This window comes from Crinia signifera, chromosome 8 (assembly GCF_055691185.1).
Source record: "Crinia signifera chromosome 8, ASM5569118v1, whole genome shotgun sequence".
Classification (NCBI taxonomy): Eukaryota; Metazoa; Chordata; class Amphibia; order Anura; family Myobatrachidae; genus Crinia; species Crinia signifera.
The window spans coordinates 170,253,194-170,271,698 of NC_139224.1; the positions used below are offsets into that span (position 1 = coordinate 170,253,194).

The 18,505-nt window shown below is 44.8% G+C and overlaps 1 protein-coding gene across 2 annotated transcripts in view; it reads right to left on the reverse strand.

The window, feature by feature from the left end:
• NEGR1 (neuronal growth regulator 1) overlaps window positions 1-17,719 on the reverse strand; it is a 249,240-nt gene extending 231,521 nt beyond the window's left edge. For both annotated transcript variants that reach the window (XM_083157756.1, XM_083157755.1), the window contains exon 1: window positions 17,416-17,719. In XM_083157756.1, coding sequence (XP_083013882.1) covers window positions 17,416-17,704 — 289 coding nt within the window. In that variant the 5' untranslated portion in view covers window positions 17,705-17,719. The remainder of the gene's footprint in view (window positions 1-17,415) is intronic.
• Between the last annotated feature and the right edge of the window lie 786 nt (window positions 17,720-18,505).

Genomic DNA, 18,505 nt, shown 5'->3' on the forward strand with positions numbered 1-18,505 from the left:
TACCTTTTTACTGTAGATCTATTGAACCATCCCCGTTATCTATGTTCCTCTTAAATGGGACTTCAGTGGATATACTAGATCTGACGCAAGATAATAACTAGCTGTACGCAGCCCCTGTGTATTATATATGGGAAGATCATTGTAATGTTCTACACCCAAGGAGAACACAAGGGGGGGGGGGGGTCAGAGTATCCAGAAACCCCCTGACCGTAGGGAGAAAGCAATCCTGATATTACAAAGCCAATATTAAGGTTCCATTAAAAATTGTCATTTTAGTCCCACCCTCCATAGAACCGTGAATTGTTGCATTGTTCCGTAAGGGGGCGGGGCTTAATACTATTGTCATTCTTACCCCCCTCGAAAAGTCCTGCATTTGCCTCTGTACACAGTTTATCACAGTGGAAATATATTAATGTTGTGCTTTGTATGTTGAGTTCAGTTGTACTTCGTTTTAGTTTGTTCTCCCTATTTAATGCATTGGCGCTTCAGTACAAAGGTTGTCTAAATACTTATCATTACTTATTACATTGTCTTTTCCTGAAAATGTCTACTTCAATTAAGTTGTTTCGCTGTGATGTTTTCAGTGCTTATCTTCCAACGTTAATGACTTTTTAATGTTTCTTAATGTTAATGAATTTGACATTGTGATGTTTTTGTGACTATGTTTTGACTTTTGCAAAAAATGCTAACAGCATATATATATATATATATATAATTTTTTTTTCAATTATACTATGTACGCTGTTTTTATATTCATATGTTGTGTTACACAGTGTGATCATCTCATTCAATTGTTATACAGGTTGAGTATCCCTTATCCAAAATGCTCGGGACCAGGAGAATTTTGGATAATGGATTATTCCGTATTTCGGAATATTTTAATATTTCAATGATGTATTTTGAAGTATCTTGCATTTATGCTGTATAAAACACATAATATACACACAAATATATTTTATTACCACATAAAATACACACAAATATATTTTAATTGTTCAAAAAACAAGGTTTCAAAACGTGAAACAAAATGTTTGTACTATCTCAGCACTGAATTTGAATGCCAAGCAATCATTGTCTTGCACATATATAGTGCCAGTTACATATCATGTCCCCAGTGATGCTGTTACAAATGTCCCCAGTGAGTTTTTAGCAAAAAAAATTTTTTTTTTCTCTTTCTGGAATGTCCGTATTTCGGAATAATTCGGATAACGGATATTCGGATACGGGATACTCGACCTGTACTGTGCCCCTGATGAAGTCTTGCTCAAGATGAAACGTATTGGGCTAATGGGCTAATTACAATATCTGCCAATACTTTAACTATCGTATAAGAGGATACATGGGGGAAATTTACTAAAGGAAATTTGTAAAAAATAGGTGTATTTGTATCCAGAAATACACTTATTTTTGACATTTACTATCCCGAAAATACGGCAATTCGTATTGATAACACATCAATACGACTACGAATTGCCGTATTTTCGGTATAGTAAATGTCAAAAATAAGTGTATTTCTGGATACAAATACACCTATTTTTTTTACAAATTACCTTTAGTAAATTTCCCCCTTGATGTCATCCAATCACTGAAATTGAAATACTTTAACCTTCTGCGTTTACTGCTATGCCATGTGGGCAGTTTTATTAAATTAAATTATTTTACTGTTATTTGAATTTATTCTGTACAATAAGAGAAGGTCCAGCGCACCATGAAACCCCCCTTTTCTTTCTTTATATATATGTATATATATATATATATATATATATATATATATATATATATATATATACATATATATAGCATTATACCCCAGCCCTGGGATTGGCAGAGTGCAGTGGATTCATGTTTTTAAAATGTTTGTTTAATTATTACTTAATAAACCTTTTTGTAATCACATGTCTCTTCTGAGCTTTCTGATAGATAGATAGATAGATAGATAGATAGATAGATAGATAGATAGATATAGATATGTGCCATACATGCATTATGCAAACATGTTAATTCTACAGGGCGCAGGGTGACAGGGATCTTGTACATGGACGTCCGGATGGAGTTATTATACGATAGTGGGGGTTTACAATGGAATCATTTATCTGATACAACCTACAAAATGATAGCTAGTATTTGATTGGTTGCTGTCGATGACACTTCTTACAACGCCCATGTGGGAGATACTACGTGACATGAATGCCATATGCACCAATCAGCAGCAGTTGGATAATTGCCGGCAAATCCCTGGAGGAGTTAGATAACAATAGACAGAAGAAATCACATACACAGGACGATCTGTGTTATTAATAATACTAAAGTCACATTTACCATGCAAAGCACAATTACACGCAGACACAAATACTAAATACAAGCAATCATTAAGTGCAATTAAAATAAAACATCTGTTGTTGCCACCACAAAATCCAATGAGAATCTGTTTCACTGCCCTGTCCCGAATGCAGGTATCAAACACATAATGCGAGCGGGTTGAGGGTGGTGGTGGTGGTGGTGGTGGTGGTGGTGGTGGTGGTGGTGGGGGGGGGGCTTAGATCCTTTGTGCAGTTTAAACAATTTTCAAGACTATTTTGCTGTGAATTCATTCATCATTCAGCGCGACCTTCCCAAACTGCCTCCCCGGCTCACACCTTTTGGTGAATTCATTTGGGTGTGGTACAGCTCAAGGATAGTTATTAGACAGCAAAGGGTCATGCACAAGGTCAACATTAACAAAATGTTGACACAAGCAAAATGCTGACACGAGAAAAGGATGACATGAGTTTTTTTACACGATGGTTAAGTATGACAAAGTTCAAAATATGAAGAAAAAAATTGAGAAAAACTCGACATTTTCAAGTGGCGACCTTTTTTCATTTCAACATTTTGTTTATGTCGACCTTTCACTGTCGATGGTCTGTCATCCATTAGATTACCAATAATTCATGTCTATACGACGCTGAGGGCTTGATTCTGTGTCGAGCGCTATGTCGGACCTCCCAACAATCTGTGCGGGAATGGGGGTGGGGCCTGGGGAAATGGGCGGGGCTGTACACTGATTGTGGCCTGCCCCAGACTCCCACCATGCTCTGATTTGGTGCCATGTGCAAGTGTTTGCATTTTTTTTGCCCAGATCAACAACTTAGCGCCTCTGCCTTATGCTACTCTATATAAGTATGACAAAAAGCACAGAAGGCCTATCGAGACTCCAATGCTGGACCACTGCGTAACTAGGTATAGGCGAGCCGAGCGGTGCGCTGAGAGCAGAGGCTATGCACCATCGCCCGCCCGATTGCCCTTCCTCTGGCTTGCGGGATGCATGGAATGGCACCCTTCAGCCAATAGACTACAGTATGGCAGCAGTGCCCCAACAGCGGCCCAGACACCGTTTCCTGTGCGTGACGCCACATGCAAAGGAGGCGGGGCCAGCACCGGGCACGCTTGTTACAGCACTGTAACGGACACTCAGGTCAGGGGAGTACTGTCACTCCAAACTGGGATAGAAGACATGTTTATTATTTACAAGTGTCATTTATTTGTCTGCAGCGAACACGATAACAACAGGAAAGCAGAAAGAGAGGAAACTCGGCATAAAAAAAATAATCCCTTTTTGTTGTTTGTTTCTATTTAAACGACATTCCCTGGAACAGGATCCCGTATAACGCTCACTGTAACCTGTTTTTCCTTTCTCTTATTTTGATGGCTAATTAGTTTTTTACCCACAGATCGCAGCAGGACGATAAGCTGTTAGATAAATAGTAATAACCAGCTGTGAAAAACCCACATTTCAGGGTCGCTGTAGCGAGACTTCCCAGTATTAGAATTAATTGTGCATTTCTCACACTTGCAGAAATGTATTAAAAATAATTGTATTTACCCCGCCATGTAAAGGCTGGTAGGGGGGTCTGCCACCATATAGTGCAGATGTACTAACACAGAGGTAGCCCCCCTGCAGCTTTCCAGTGGCTGGGGAGCTGCAGATTGGTGAGGCTTGTAGTGGGTCCATGGCACGTTGCCCGAGCTTAACTGCTGGAAGATGCCAGGCTGTGCCATATTACCCCTGATACCCACCTACCCCTCTCCCCAATCCTAGGTTATCTAGTAACCCTACTGTACATGCAGGTCAGGGAATATTTGAGAACTCACAAAACCACTGTACTTAGGGGGCCTGATTCAGGTTGAACTGACTTTTATTACAGCCGATATTCGCTGAAAAGGGGGCGGGCACTGTAGTCATGTGTAATCGCCACCTACGTTCTCAAGGGAACGCCCAGTGATTTCATGGGGACCCCGCCTGCCCGCCCCTTAGTGTGATACACGGGAAATGTAGTCAGATTATGAAGAGTACCCACATGCTACATGATATCGGGAGATTGAGGCCGACCGACAGGACCAAACTGCTCATTCGGCATATCTGGTGCCAGAAGGGCTGATTGATCAGTCCGGGCATACAGAGGTGGTGCTGGTTGAGCAGCACCGCCCCCTGCCTAGAGCAACAAGGGGGCATGCCACAAAACCACATGTCAATGACCACACACCCTTTTTACAGGGCACAGGTCACATTCCCCCAACGCTCCATTACAGCACCAAAATTCTGGCATGATTGGTCATGCATTACTGCATGAACAATCAAAGCAGGAAGACAGCCTCCAAAGGGCACATGGTAAAAAAGACGACACAAGCAATAGGTCGATACGGAGAAGGTCAACAGATGTAAAGGTTGACTTGAGTTTTACATGTGTTTTTTTGTGTCAATGTTGACCCCCGATCCATGTGTTTGTTGAAGTACGAAAAAGGTAAAAAAAAACGCTAAAAACCATTATCGACCTTTCCATACTTTGACCATTGCTAGTGTCGACCTAATGATAGTGACGACATAATGACAACATCGACCATCTATTGACTGTCAACCTAGACATTGTCTGTCTGTCATCCGGAATCGCAGCTTTAAACATGAAGCTGCGTCTGACCCTTCTGTGTAAGTAACATAACCCATTCTGCTTCACAGCACCGTCCACGTGCCTATGGGGGGGGGGGGGGGGGGGGGGGGCTGCGCTGTTTATCGAATACATAACTGCTCATCAAAATAATGGCGTATAAAGATCACCACGGCAAATGCAACACTAACAGTCACAGCACTTTTATCAATCCTTTAAAATATGTCCGCTTCGCTTATTATTGATTTTTGCTCTGTACGAGTCCGTCACATGCAGCAGTTTGAAAACATAATTTAAAACAAAAACAAAACCTGTTCCCATTATCGGTCATATATAACCACCCGCCATTCATTACAAGTCATATATAACCACCCGCCATTCATTACAAGTCATATATAACCAACCGCCATTCATTACAAGTCATATATAACCAGCCGCCATTCATTACAAGTCATATATAACCAACCGCCATTCATTACAGGTCATATATAACCAACTGTCATTCATTTCCGGTCATATATAACCAACTGCCATTCATTGCCGGTCATATATAACCAACTGCCATTCATTACCGGTCATATATAACCAACTGCCATTCATTGCCGGTCATATATAACCAACCGCCATTCATTACCGGTCATACTGTATATAACCAACCGCCATTCATTACAGGTCATATATAACCAACTGTCATTCATTTCCGGTCATATATAACCAACTGCCATTCATTGCCAGTCATATATAACCAACTGCAATTCATTATAGGTCACATATAACCAACTTCCATTTATTATAGGTCATATATAACCAACCGCCATTCATTACAAGTCATATATAACCAACTGCCATTCATTAGAAGTCATATATAACCAACCTCCATTCATTACAGGTCATATATAATCAACTGTCATTAATTTCCAGTCATATATAACCAACTGCAATTCATTATAGGTCATATATAACCAACTGCCATTCATTACCGGTCATATATGACAAACTGCCATTCATTACCGGTCATATATAACCAACCACCATGCATTTTCGGTCACATACTGTATAACCAACCGCCATTCATTACTGGTCATATACTGTATAATCAACTGTCATTCATTACCAGAACATATATGACCAACTGCCATTTATTACCAGTCATATATAACCAACCACCATTCAATCATACAACCACACTGTTTGCAGAAGAAAGAGGAGTCACATCAGTAAAAGGCATTGGTGTCTGAATGATTTCAGGGCCAGTCACTTTCTTTACCACCTAAAACCTTGGATTTACATTCCATATAAAGTTCTGCTAATCCCAACTTAACCTTCCTCCTGTACCTTTTTAAAAACTTTTGAGAAAGTATGGGGGTGGTCTGTACAACTTGGGCAAGCTCTGTGGGGTAGATTTACTAAGATGAAAGTTATATTAAAGATGGGATGTGCCAAAGCAACCAATCAGATTCTTTATATTACAGTATCTTCTAAAAGGTGGTAAATACATAAAAAGTAGAATCTGACCCCCCACTATTGCCTACCCCATCCCATCCCTCGGCCTAACATTATTGTGATGCCGGCAGTCGGAATTCCGGAGTCTGCCTCAAGATGGGATGCAAGAATTGGTATTCTGATTGGTGGCGACCTGATGATAACGCCCACAGCAACCAATTAGCTTCTGCCATTTGAAGATTGCGCTAGATAAATGACATCTATGATGTTGGTTGGTTGCTATGAGCAACTTCTCCACTTTACCTCTCCAAGACCTAATAAATCTGTCCCATAATCTGTTGTGCATTACAAGCCAAAGACAATGACACCAATGCCTAGAGAAGGGGGCTAGACGTGGGAGGGTGGGCTACTGCCTGGGCCTCCAGGTAACAGCTAAATAATGTATGTATTTGTTCAAGGGTTCATGCAACTAAAACAGCCATGGCCAAACTAGGACCCTCCAGCTGTTGTGAAACTACAAGTCCCATCATGCCTTGTCACAGTTTTGCTATCAGGGAATGCTAAAACAGGCAAGGCATGCTGGGATGTGTAGTTTCTGTACAGCTGGAGGGCCACAGTTTAGCCATGCCTGTACTAAAGCATCACCAGGACTGGATTCGCACATCTGAGACCACATCCTAACCTCTCCTCCCAGGCCCATTACTGCTACAGAACATATTGGTATAATTGCTATTTAAATTGTGCTTCTGCTAATTCTGCGCTGCTGAAGTACTTGGAGAGACATTTGGCAGAGACCGATATTCACAGGACTGAATCCTCAACATCTTGATAGCGGGATGAAAGGGTGACGTGGGGGTGGCAATTAATTTCCTCGCTGCCCCTCAGGGCGACTGACTCCTGAACCCCAGATTCTGACTCCGCCGCACGTTTCATTTTTCTAGTGTGATAGGATGAAAGAACCGTTCTCGCTGATTACCCTGCCCCTCGGTATCTTCCTGGAACCTACACATTATTCAGCATATGGTAAACATATTAATAATTGTAATTAATGAGAATCATTTAAGTGGATGCGCCTATTGGCCAATTAGCTTCAGGGCATGTGCGCCGCTTCATTGATGGATGGTTCTAGAGTGATCAGGACTTGTATTATGATGATACACAGTTGTAATAAACTACATCGTAACATTGTAAGCCTCATCAGCCATAATGCTAAATAAAAAAAATATTATATATATAATCTGCTAAATAAAAATATTTAATTCATGTAAAATGGTCCACTCATTTCTAGACATAAGTATTCTGTATTGGCTGCTTTTTAGTGTTTTGGTATGGTAGGTAGCAGGGCTGTCACTAGGAATTTCGGGCCCGAGACAGATTTCGAGTCCGGGCCCCTCTGCCCCCCATCCCTTTACACACCGCCCGGCTCCTGCAGCAGGACCCGAAGCATAGGCTTCTTCAAGGCAGGACGCCGACGGCCAATTAAAATGCAGCACCAGCGTATTGGCTAACGGCACACAAGCTCTGATTGGCTCAAAAACCGGTGCAGCATTTTAATTGGCCGCCGACGTCCTGCATTAAAGAAGCAGGCGGCACAGCGGAGGCAGTGTGAGGGTGGGGGGTGCGGTCGGCAAAATGAGCTGCCGGGCCCTTCCAGAGGCCAAAGCCTGGGACAGCTGTACCCACAGCACCCCTCTATCGGCGGCCCTGGTAGATTGACAAGCTTTGCATGTCCAGAGCAGCCCCATTGGCATTCATGGGGGGGGGGGGGGGGGACATATACTAAGATGTGAGCCAATCAGAATCTACTTTTTTATTTATTTAGCGCCTTCTTAAAGATAAGATAAAAAAGTATCTGATTGGTTGTCCATAGCAACATCCCATCTGAAATAGAGATCCCATCTTAGTATATGTCCCCCCCCCCCATGAATGCCAATGGGGCTGCTCTGGACATGCAAAGCTTGTCAATGTCCCACCTTAGTAAATTTCCACCATAATGTCTACTTGGATTTTATGTGGACATGACAGAATGTCAACTCATCGGTTACTTACCCGGTCCTAGCAGCGGCAGCAGTCCCAGAGTCGTCTGCTGGATTCTCGCAGTCATGTGACCTGTGCAGAGCAATGTTCCAGGCGAGTACTACCCGCCATCCCTAACCCTCATCCCTCTCCCTAGAGCACAACCGTCCTCCACACAGCCTACCCCTAAACTCCTCCCATCCTCCACACAGCCTACCCCTAAACTCCTCCCATCCTCCACACAGCCTACCCCTAAACTCCTCCCATCCTCCACACAGCCTACCCCTAAACTCCTCCCATCCTCCACACAGCCTACCCCTAAACTCCTCCCATCCTCCACACAGCCTACCCCTAAACTCCTCCCGTCCTCCACACAGCCTACCCCTAAACTCCTCCCACAGCCAAACCGTAACGCTCCCAGCAGTCTCTAACCATAAAGCTGGAGACACACTATGCAATATTTTTTAACGATATGCACGATAACAATATTATCGTCTAGTGTGTATACACATTATATCGTTATGGATGTATGCTTCCGCGGGTCATTAACAACTGCCCCTGTCATCTGAACATACAGTACAGACAAATCTGGCTACATTGTGATAGACTGGGTGTTGGGGGGGGGGGGGGTTACTGAATGCTCATTAGTATATTTACTTCATTATTATACCCTCAGCGCTAAACCAGAGTCAGTAGCACTGAACAGAAATATATATAACTAGCATAACTAGTAAGCCCGCTCAAAGTAAATGCTTCGAAAGCTAGTCTGCTACCTTGTGATTGCCTCTGTGTTTGTTCAAGTGTGAGAGAGAAAGAGATGTAGTTTCACTCACCGCCAACAGATGACAGTGGTTCGGAGACACACAAAGCGACACAAAACACACACACACACATATATATATATTTTTGTGTTGGTCCTGACGACGGGCATTGCCCGAAACGATGTTGACCGTCGCACTTTAAATTCACTTTTTTGATAAAGCCCCGGAGTGACGCCTATCTTCTTCTGTGAATATTTGGTGGAGTCATTCACTAAGGAGGGCACCCGGGAATTCACAATAAGGATTGTGCCGGATACACATAGGGCAATATATATATATATATATATACACGGTATATATATATATATATATATATATATATAGTAGGATAGAGTGCGCTAAGTGATATCCACCACCTTCTGTATACAATTTTATGGCAGACCAAATGGTTAAAATTTCAAAAACACATTTTTATTACTCAGACAAAAGACAAAGGTTTAATGGTTCAGTTCATCCAACCATAGAGTATCCGACGCGTTTCGTCATAAATGACTTCATCAGGGGAAAGATATTTCTAAACCTTTAAATACATGTTAGGGGTTGGATCCAATTATAGGATACCTTTTGTGTCAATTTGTGGACACTTTTTTTCTCCAGCAGGAAAAATGGATTTCAAAGGGAATATGTAAAATATTTCCAACAGTATTTTGGATGTTCCAATAGGAAACAAGGAGCAACCTGGATCACCTGAGGGATCCTGTATCACCAGTGTCTGAGAGCTTTTTGAATTATACAACTACTGTATAAAATACCTTATGGGGTTGGTCGGACTGTATTGGCTATTTCCATATTACCTGGAATCATACTTGACTACATTTACAGGGAGATTATATTTGGTAGTAGAATTTTGCATGTCATGCTCCTCTCAAAGGGCGTGTCTAGCTCCATATATGGAGAGATTGTGAACGTGGCACCTAGAAGATGGGTGTGTCTACATCTGAGAGGAATCTTGTAAAATGACTTATATCCAATTGTAGATGAGCCCCAAAGCAGTTAGTAAGAGCTACTGTACTTGGTAAAGTGCTGGGAAATGGTGCTGATGATTCAATGTAAATGCATCTATCTCTCATTCCTTTTTTCTCAAAAAATGTAACAGTGTAATGTGGGCTAGGTGACATGAGGGAGATTGCTAGACTAATGAGGGAGAGAGGGAGATTGCTGCTATGTCAGGAAGTATCCTGCAGAATGCAGGAGGGGAGGTAACTATGATGTAACAGTGTAATGTGGGCTAGGTGACATGAGGGAGATTGCTGCTATGTCAGGGAGTCTCCTGCAGAATGCAGGATGGTAGGTAACTATGATATAACAGCGTAATGTGGGCTAGGTGACATGGGGGAGATTGCTAGACTAATGAGGGAGAGAGGGAGATTGCTGCTATGACAGGGAGTCTCCTGCAGAATGCAGGAGGGAGGTAACTATGATGTAACAGTGTAATGTGGGCCAGGTGACATGAGGGAGATTGCTAGACTAATGTGGGAGAGAGGCAGATTGATGTTATGTCAGGGAGTCTCCTGCAGAATGCAGTAGGGAAGATAACTATGGTGTAACAGTGTAATGTGGGCTAAGTAACATGAGGGAGATTGCTAGACTAATGAGGGAGAGAGGGAGATTGCTGTTATTTCAGGGAGTCTCCTGCAGAATGCAGGAGGGGAGGTAACTATGATGTAGCAGTGTAATGTGGGCTAGGTGACCTGAGGGAGATTGCTAGACTAATGAGGGAGAGAGGGAGATGGCTGTTATTTCAGGGAGTCTCCTGCAGAATGCAGGAGGGGAGGTAACTATGATGTAATAGTGTAATGTGGGCCAGGTGACATGAGGGAGATTGCTAGACTAATGTGGGAGAGAGGGAGATTGCTGCTATGTCAGGGAGTCTCCTGCATAATGCAGGAGGGGAGGTAACAATGATGTAACAGTGTAATGTGGGCTAGGTGACATGAGGGAGATTGCTAGACTAATGTGGGAGAGAGGGAGATTGCTGCTATGTCAGGGAGTCTCCTGCAGAATGCAGGAGGGGAGGTAACTATGATGTAACAGTGTAATGTGGGCTAGGTGACATGAGGGAGATTGCTAGACTAATGAGGGAGAGGGGGAGATTGCTGTTATGTCAGTGAGTCTCCTGCAGAATGCAGGAGGGGAGGTAACTATGATGTAACAGTGAAATGTGGGCTAGGTGACATGAGGGAGATTGCTAGACTAATGAGGGAGAGAGGGAGATTGCTGCTATGTCAGGGAGTCTCCTGCAGAATGCAGGAGGGAAGGTTACTATGATGTAACAGTGTAATGTGGGCTAGGTGACATGAGGGAGATTGCTAGACTAATGAGGGAGAGAGAGAGATTGCTGCTATGTCAGGGAGTCTCCTGCAGAATCCAGGAGGGGAGGTAACTATGATGTAACGGCGTAATGTGGGCTAGGTGACATGAGGGAGATTGCTAGACTAATGAGGGAGAGAGGGAGATTGCTGCTATGTCAGGGTGTCTCCTGCAGAATGCAGGAGGGGAGGCAACTATGATGTAACAGTGTAATGTGGGCTAGGTGACATGAGGGAGATTGCTAGACTAAGGAGGGAGAGAGGGAGATTGCTGCTATGTCGGGGAGTCTCCTGCAGAATGCAGGAGGGGAGGTAACTATGATGTAACAGTGTAATGTGGGCTCGGTGACATGAGGGAGAGTGCTAGACTAATGTGGGAGAGAGGGAGATTACTGCTATGTCAGGGAGTCTCCTGCAGAATGCAGGAGGGGAGGTAACTATGATGTAACAGTGAAATGTGGGCTAGGTGACATGAGGGAGATTGCTAGACTAATGTGGGAGAGAGGGAGATTGCTGCTATGTCAGGGTGTCTCCTGCAGAATGCAGGAGGGGAGGTAACTATGATGTAACAGTGTAATGTAGGCTAGGTGACATGAGGGAAATTGCTAGACTAATGAGGCAGAGAGGGAGATTGCTGCTATGTCGGGGAGTCTCCTGCAGAATGCAGGAGGGGAGGTAACTATGATGTAACAGTGTAATGTGGGCTCGGTGACATGAGGGAGAGTGCTAGACTAATGTGGGAGAGAGGGAGATTACTGCTATGTCAGGGAGTCTCCTGCAGAATGCAGGAGGGGAGGCAACTACAGTATGCCTGGAATCAGAGATAGTATCATACCCATTTCAGACAGAAAAATCCCAAAAACCCAGGTATTTCCCGGATACAAAAACCCGGGTAGAACTAGGCAGCAAGGTGCTGACCCCCTTTCACACAGGAGCAAAAACCCGGGTATTTCCCATGTCGACCCCTTTCACACAGAAGCCGGATTTTTCCGGCAAAACTCTGTGTGTCATAAGTAAAGGACAGTTTTAAAGGCACAAAGAGATGAGGTCATCAAAAGTGGGTGGTGACTGCTCACTGCATTGCATTAACCATGGCATGACACAAGGATATGTTGTAAACATGTTTTATCGTTTTTATATACTGGAAGGTACATGTTACTTCACATGGCTGTCAGTATATTTGCAATGTTTGAGTACACTGTGGCATCTTTGACTGTCCCAGTCATCTGTTTGCCGATATCCTCCTCCCCTCTCACTGCCAGCAGCTCTCACCTCTTGCTTCTACCAGTGGGCCATGCTCCTTTCTTCAGCTCCCTAATGACCTCAGAGGCCAGCCCCATTGCCATGCCCTCCCAGCCAATCAGAGATGCCTATCCTTACAACCAGTCAGCCAGCACCCCACCAGGAAAGCCAATCAGTGCCTAACAATGTGTAATCCCGGGTCGTTTCCTTTCAGACAGCCGGCGACCAGGGTTTTTGGAATACAGACCTGGGAAAAACCCAGGTAAATTCCTGGGTTGATGCCCTGGCATTTTAGACCCGGGTTGACCCTTTCAGACAGAAAAAAAAACCCGGGTCTACCCTCCTGGACCAGGGAAATTCCCGGGTCTTTTTTTCTGTCTGAAAGGGGTATTACTAGAATATTGAACAACATGAATACATGGATCAGTGTCACATGGAAGGATCCTGCCCGGCTGTGTTGTAGGGGACAGAAGAAAATAGGCTGCTTACATTTTCAGGGCTGAGAAAAACTATAACAATACGCCAGAGGCTGTAAGGTCGGGCCCCCGCTCAGGAACCCATGTCCTGGATAGCGAAGCATTGTCACTTGTATCTCCTAAGTATCCCTTACATTGCCCCAGCAAATCTCATACTTCATTTCAAGTAGAGCTGTTTGAGAATTATCTTATTAGTTCCACATTCTAACTATACAAAAAAAAAATTAGGCTTTGCAAGCCGGGTGAATCGCTATATTAATATTTGCAATTCATCCTGCAGACACTGAGATGTGAAGGAGTCAGAGCTCACATTGGCTGTGCACAGGGGGGAGCGGGATCATTTTTCTCTAAGTCGCTTCTCGAATGACTGGACGGTATGCTGGAGCCACGAGCTGAACGGAGAACCCACAGCCTGCATACAGATTTGGGTAATATTGTGTAAACAGCCTCCTGAATTCCCCGGAACACAGGCAAACACAGGAGGGGCTTCCTGTACATAGCATTGTTATTATGACAACAATAGCAATGGTATATAATACGATTACCAGATCACATCATGCAGCGTACGGGGCTGAGCGAAGCGGTGGCACACGCCCAGCGGTAGCTGCTTCTTCTACCAAGTTTACTGTGTGAGCAGGGCCGAATTAAGCCTCTGTCACTTTAGACAGGGAGGCCCTCTCCCTCTTGCAGGGCCGGCACCACCACTAGGCAGCATTAGGCATTTGCCTAGGGTGCCGGCCACTGGAGGGCGGTACTGTGCAGCAGAGGAAGCAGCAGCAGCAGCGGCAAAGCTCTCTCCTCTAGAAATCCTGCGGTTGCTACTGGTGACTGCTGAAAATACATCTAGTTATACTCCAGGGTTATGAATGCTGATGTGTACATCCCTGCCTAGGACTGACACACCCACTATCCGCATCCAGAGATGGGGAAATACTGACTCCGGAGACCAGGGGGTATACTGTATTTACTAAAGTTACTGGTTAATCAAAGTGGAGAGGTTGCCGATATCAACAGCTAGAATATAGTGAACAGAGCGATTGCTAGCGGCAACCGCTCCACAAACCCAGACTTTAGTTAATTCTCTTCAAATGAGTGAACTGTATTTGATATATTATTTGTGTTTTCTAGCACAGAATAACCTTGTGTCACTTACGAGGGGGATACAGCTACCCGGAGCGTATGCTGAGGAGCGCGGTACAGGACCGCCTTCCCCTCCCATCACTCCCCCGCCGCCTAGACGGGGTTATCAGTTATACATCCATCTCATGGCTCAATAGACCGCACAGCACAACGCCTCTCCTGATTACTTGTCAAGAAAACACAAAAGAGAAGAAAAAACAAATGACAACATAATATTCTAGATGAAAATCACACGACTACGTATCGAATGAAAACAGGTTTTTTAAAATCCGATATTGAAATTTGCGCTTGCAGCTAAATGTGGTGATAATTATCTCTGGCATAGTCTAATAAGTAAGTTTTGCAAACGAACACTTGGATGACCCGATAATAAATAGCTAAATTGCCTAATAGGCGTAAATGCCACATCGGGGAGTCTGGAGATCTCACAGGACTCTGGAGAGTGAAATGGAGCAGATGAGTCAGCGCACCAAGAATTAGTTTGACTTGTAATTATGCGCGACCATTCATAGACTTGTCTCGCACCTGCTCATCCATTCTGCCGGTAATTAAATGCGCACCTTGGCATTTGAAGGGCAACTATTCTCCAAAATCCATGCGCCAACCTATTCTTTATCTTGGACGGAAGGGAAGATGAAGCAACAAGTAACCAAGATTATATTCTATAGAAGAGCAGGAACGTTAATCCATTAACAAAACGTCCCTACGGTTGGGTCCCTCACAGCAGGAATCCACGATAGACCCCCATACGGTTCTATGGGCAACGCCGATTTGAAAACGTCAACGTTCAGGTGAACAGAATTGTGGGTGAAAGGACTGACAAAATAGGCAGATCCCCTCAAACTACAACCACTGCCCAAAGCCAACATAGCTCCGACTGGCTCACAGCCAGCACCAAACTTATATTACCTCTGAAACTCGGTCCTTTCATAGCACCTTACCGGTGCCCACATCCACACTTCCACCACCCGCGCACCCTCTCGGTCCAGGCCCCCATCCACACTGCTACCACCCATGCACCCTCTCGGTCCGTAATCCCATCCACACTGCTGCCACCTGTGCACCCTCTAAGTCCAGGCCCCCATCTACACTGCCACCACCCATGCACCCTCTTGGTCCCGGCCCACATCCACACTTCCACCACCCGCACACCCTCTCGGTCCAGGCCCCCATCCACACTGCTACCACCCATGCCCCCTCTCGGTCCGGGCCCCCATCCACACTGCTGCCACCTGTGCACCCCCTCAGTCCAGGCCCGCATCTACACTGCCACCACCCATGCACCCTCTCAGTCCAGGCCCCCATCCATTGCCGCCACCCATGCACCCTCTTGGTCCTGGCCCCATCCACATTGCTGCCACCTGTGCACGCTCTCGGTCCGGGCCCCCATCCACACTGCTGCCACCTGCACCCTCTTGGTCCCGGCCTCATCCACACTGCCGCCACCAGTGCACCCTCTCATTCCCGGCCCCATCCACACTGCCTCCACCAGTGCACCTTCTCGGTCCCGTCCCCATCCACACTGCCACCACCCGTCCACCCTCTTGTACCAGGCACCCATTCACACTGCCTCCACCCATGCACCCTCTTGGTTCTGGCCAAATCCACACTGCCGCCACCCGTGCACCCTCTCGGTCCCGGCCCCATCCACACTGCCGCTACCTGTACACCCTCTCGGTCCCAGCCCCATCCACACTGCTCCGTCCTTGCACCCTCTCAGGCTGGGCCCCCATCCACATTGCCACCACCCGTGCACAACCTCCATTCAAGTGACATGTGGTGAAGTCAACGGCTGACAGATGAGGCTCTGCCTACCCCGAATATCCTGAGCGTACCGTTCAATTAAACTCAATTAAACTCATGTTCTTATTGCAAGCAAATAATGCACCTTATTCCACTCTGCTCTACTCCAGAATGTGACGGCATGCCAGGACATGGATCTGGAATAATATCTCATTATACCATAGGAACGACGCCTCTCCGGAGTCACTGGTGTTTTGGCACGGATCAAATGATGGTGATTGGATCCCGCAATGAAATTACAAACACGTTCACAGATACAGGAGCCTCATAACTACCGTAATCCTCTAAAGTGTAGAACAATGCCCCGCAGATATCACAGCTAATGATACAATAGATCATTAGACATCTCTGCTGGGAGACCGGGGTACAGGTGGCAGTGCGAGCAGTACAGCCCAAAGTTCTATATGTGAGTTTGATTCATGTCTAATGTCACAAAGACTTTGCATCAGTGTGACAGGAGCCCCTGTGCTGCTAGGGGAACATACCCCATATAATATCTAGCTAGCACAACTAGGCAAGTGCTAGGTGGTTGCATTCCTCGGTTGCTCCCTGCAGGTAGGGGGGGCACCACATTTTTGCCTGGTCCCAGGTGAAGAAACCCCCAGTTTCTGTCATGGTTGCACAATATCTAATATCCTTTTTTATTTTACAATAGGGTGCGGTTTTATCAATATATATAAAAGGCTAACCTCTATGAGGTGAAGTACCGCCACTGACCACTAGAGGCCACGTGACAGACCAAATTACTCCTGTGCTAAAAGATGTCATAGCAGGAAGTGAAAGCATTTTTTGCAGGGACTGGTCTGTTTCAACTTGCTGTATATAGAGAGAGGGAGCTGGGAAGACAGAGAGAGGAGGTAGTTTGTGGGATAAAAACGGTCACAGCTCAAAGTGAAAGTAAAAACTGTCACAGCTCAAAGGGAAAGTAAAAACTGTCACAGCTCAAAGGGAAAGTACATTGCAGGAGCTGTCATTTTGAAGGGCTTATAACTAGTTCTTTATAATGAACATGTCTTATTTGGAATCAAAACAAGTAGCTCATACAAAAAGGACAGTCTCACATCAAGGTCTGACATGGAACCATCATGAACACTTTCATGATGTCATGTGACACAAGTGACATCATCGCTCTCCAGATGTAGTGACATCACCATCTCCGGATAATTCTGCTCATGTGTGTATGTGTGTGTGTGTGTGTGTATGTGTGTACTGAGCACAGTTGTGTAACACACACATTACTTACCCTGAACGGTGAGTTGTATCACCATTGTCCTGGGACTGTGTTCGGTTTGTACCGAGCAGGTATATGGCCCGTCGTCTGAAATGTCGACCTTTTGTATCCGCAGACTGTATTCCTTTTTGTTGGCTGTTGCGATGGAAACTCTCGGGTCCACTGACCACTTGTCGTTCCCTGCGAAAATGATACTGGAGCGATTCAACCAGGCCCCCTTTGATGCTCCGTCTTCCAAGAAACACCTGCAGATAAAGAAAAGAAATGTGGTCAGCAAAGGTATAACAGGCGTTGGTATCATCCGGTAACTCGTGAACACTGCCCATGCCCTCAGCCACATAACATGTCAACATACACAGAGGTCTAGCGGCGTTCTGGGGGCCAGATTCCCTGGTGACAAACATCACAAGTGAATCGGACGCCCAGAAAAGTGGCAAAACTACAGTGGGGGAAACCCGATAAGGTGCCCGAGGTAAGGGGCAATGATGATTTACCCCCCCTTTCCCCCGTTGAAGGCCCACCCTTTTCTTCCCCCCGATGTTTCCACTCTGCTCTGACACTGGCAAACCTGCAAATCTTCCCATAATACCCCTGCTGTCCCACGTCCGAGCAGACCCGGGGGGCATGGAGAGCGATTGTCAGTCCTGCCCATGTAATTGTTACAACCACACAATATATAACACATTACACAATACACTGTATGACTATGCAACCATAACATTGTTATCATCTTAAATATGTGTAAGGTGAAGGCTCAGAAACACACATACAGTACAATGGGATTGTCACAAAATGAATCAAAACAAGGACAAATGATTAATAGTTCAATGGTTTCACAATATTCTACTGTGAATGGACAATGTACAATTATTCTTTATATCGGTTTACGCAAAATTTCAAAACAGGGAGGAAATTGACTATGATGGGAGTTTTATTTAACACGGGATGTTGCTATGGGAAACCAATCAGAATCTACTTACTTATTTATCCTCTTCTATAAGATAATAGATATTATCTAATTGGTTGCCATAGAAACATCCCATCTGACACAGAACCCCGATTTTAGTAATTTCCCCCATAGTCATTTATTTGTTGTGACTTT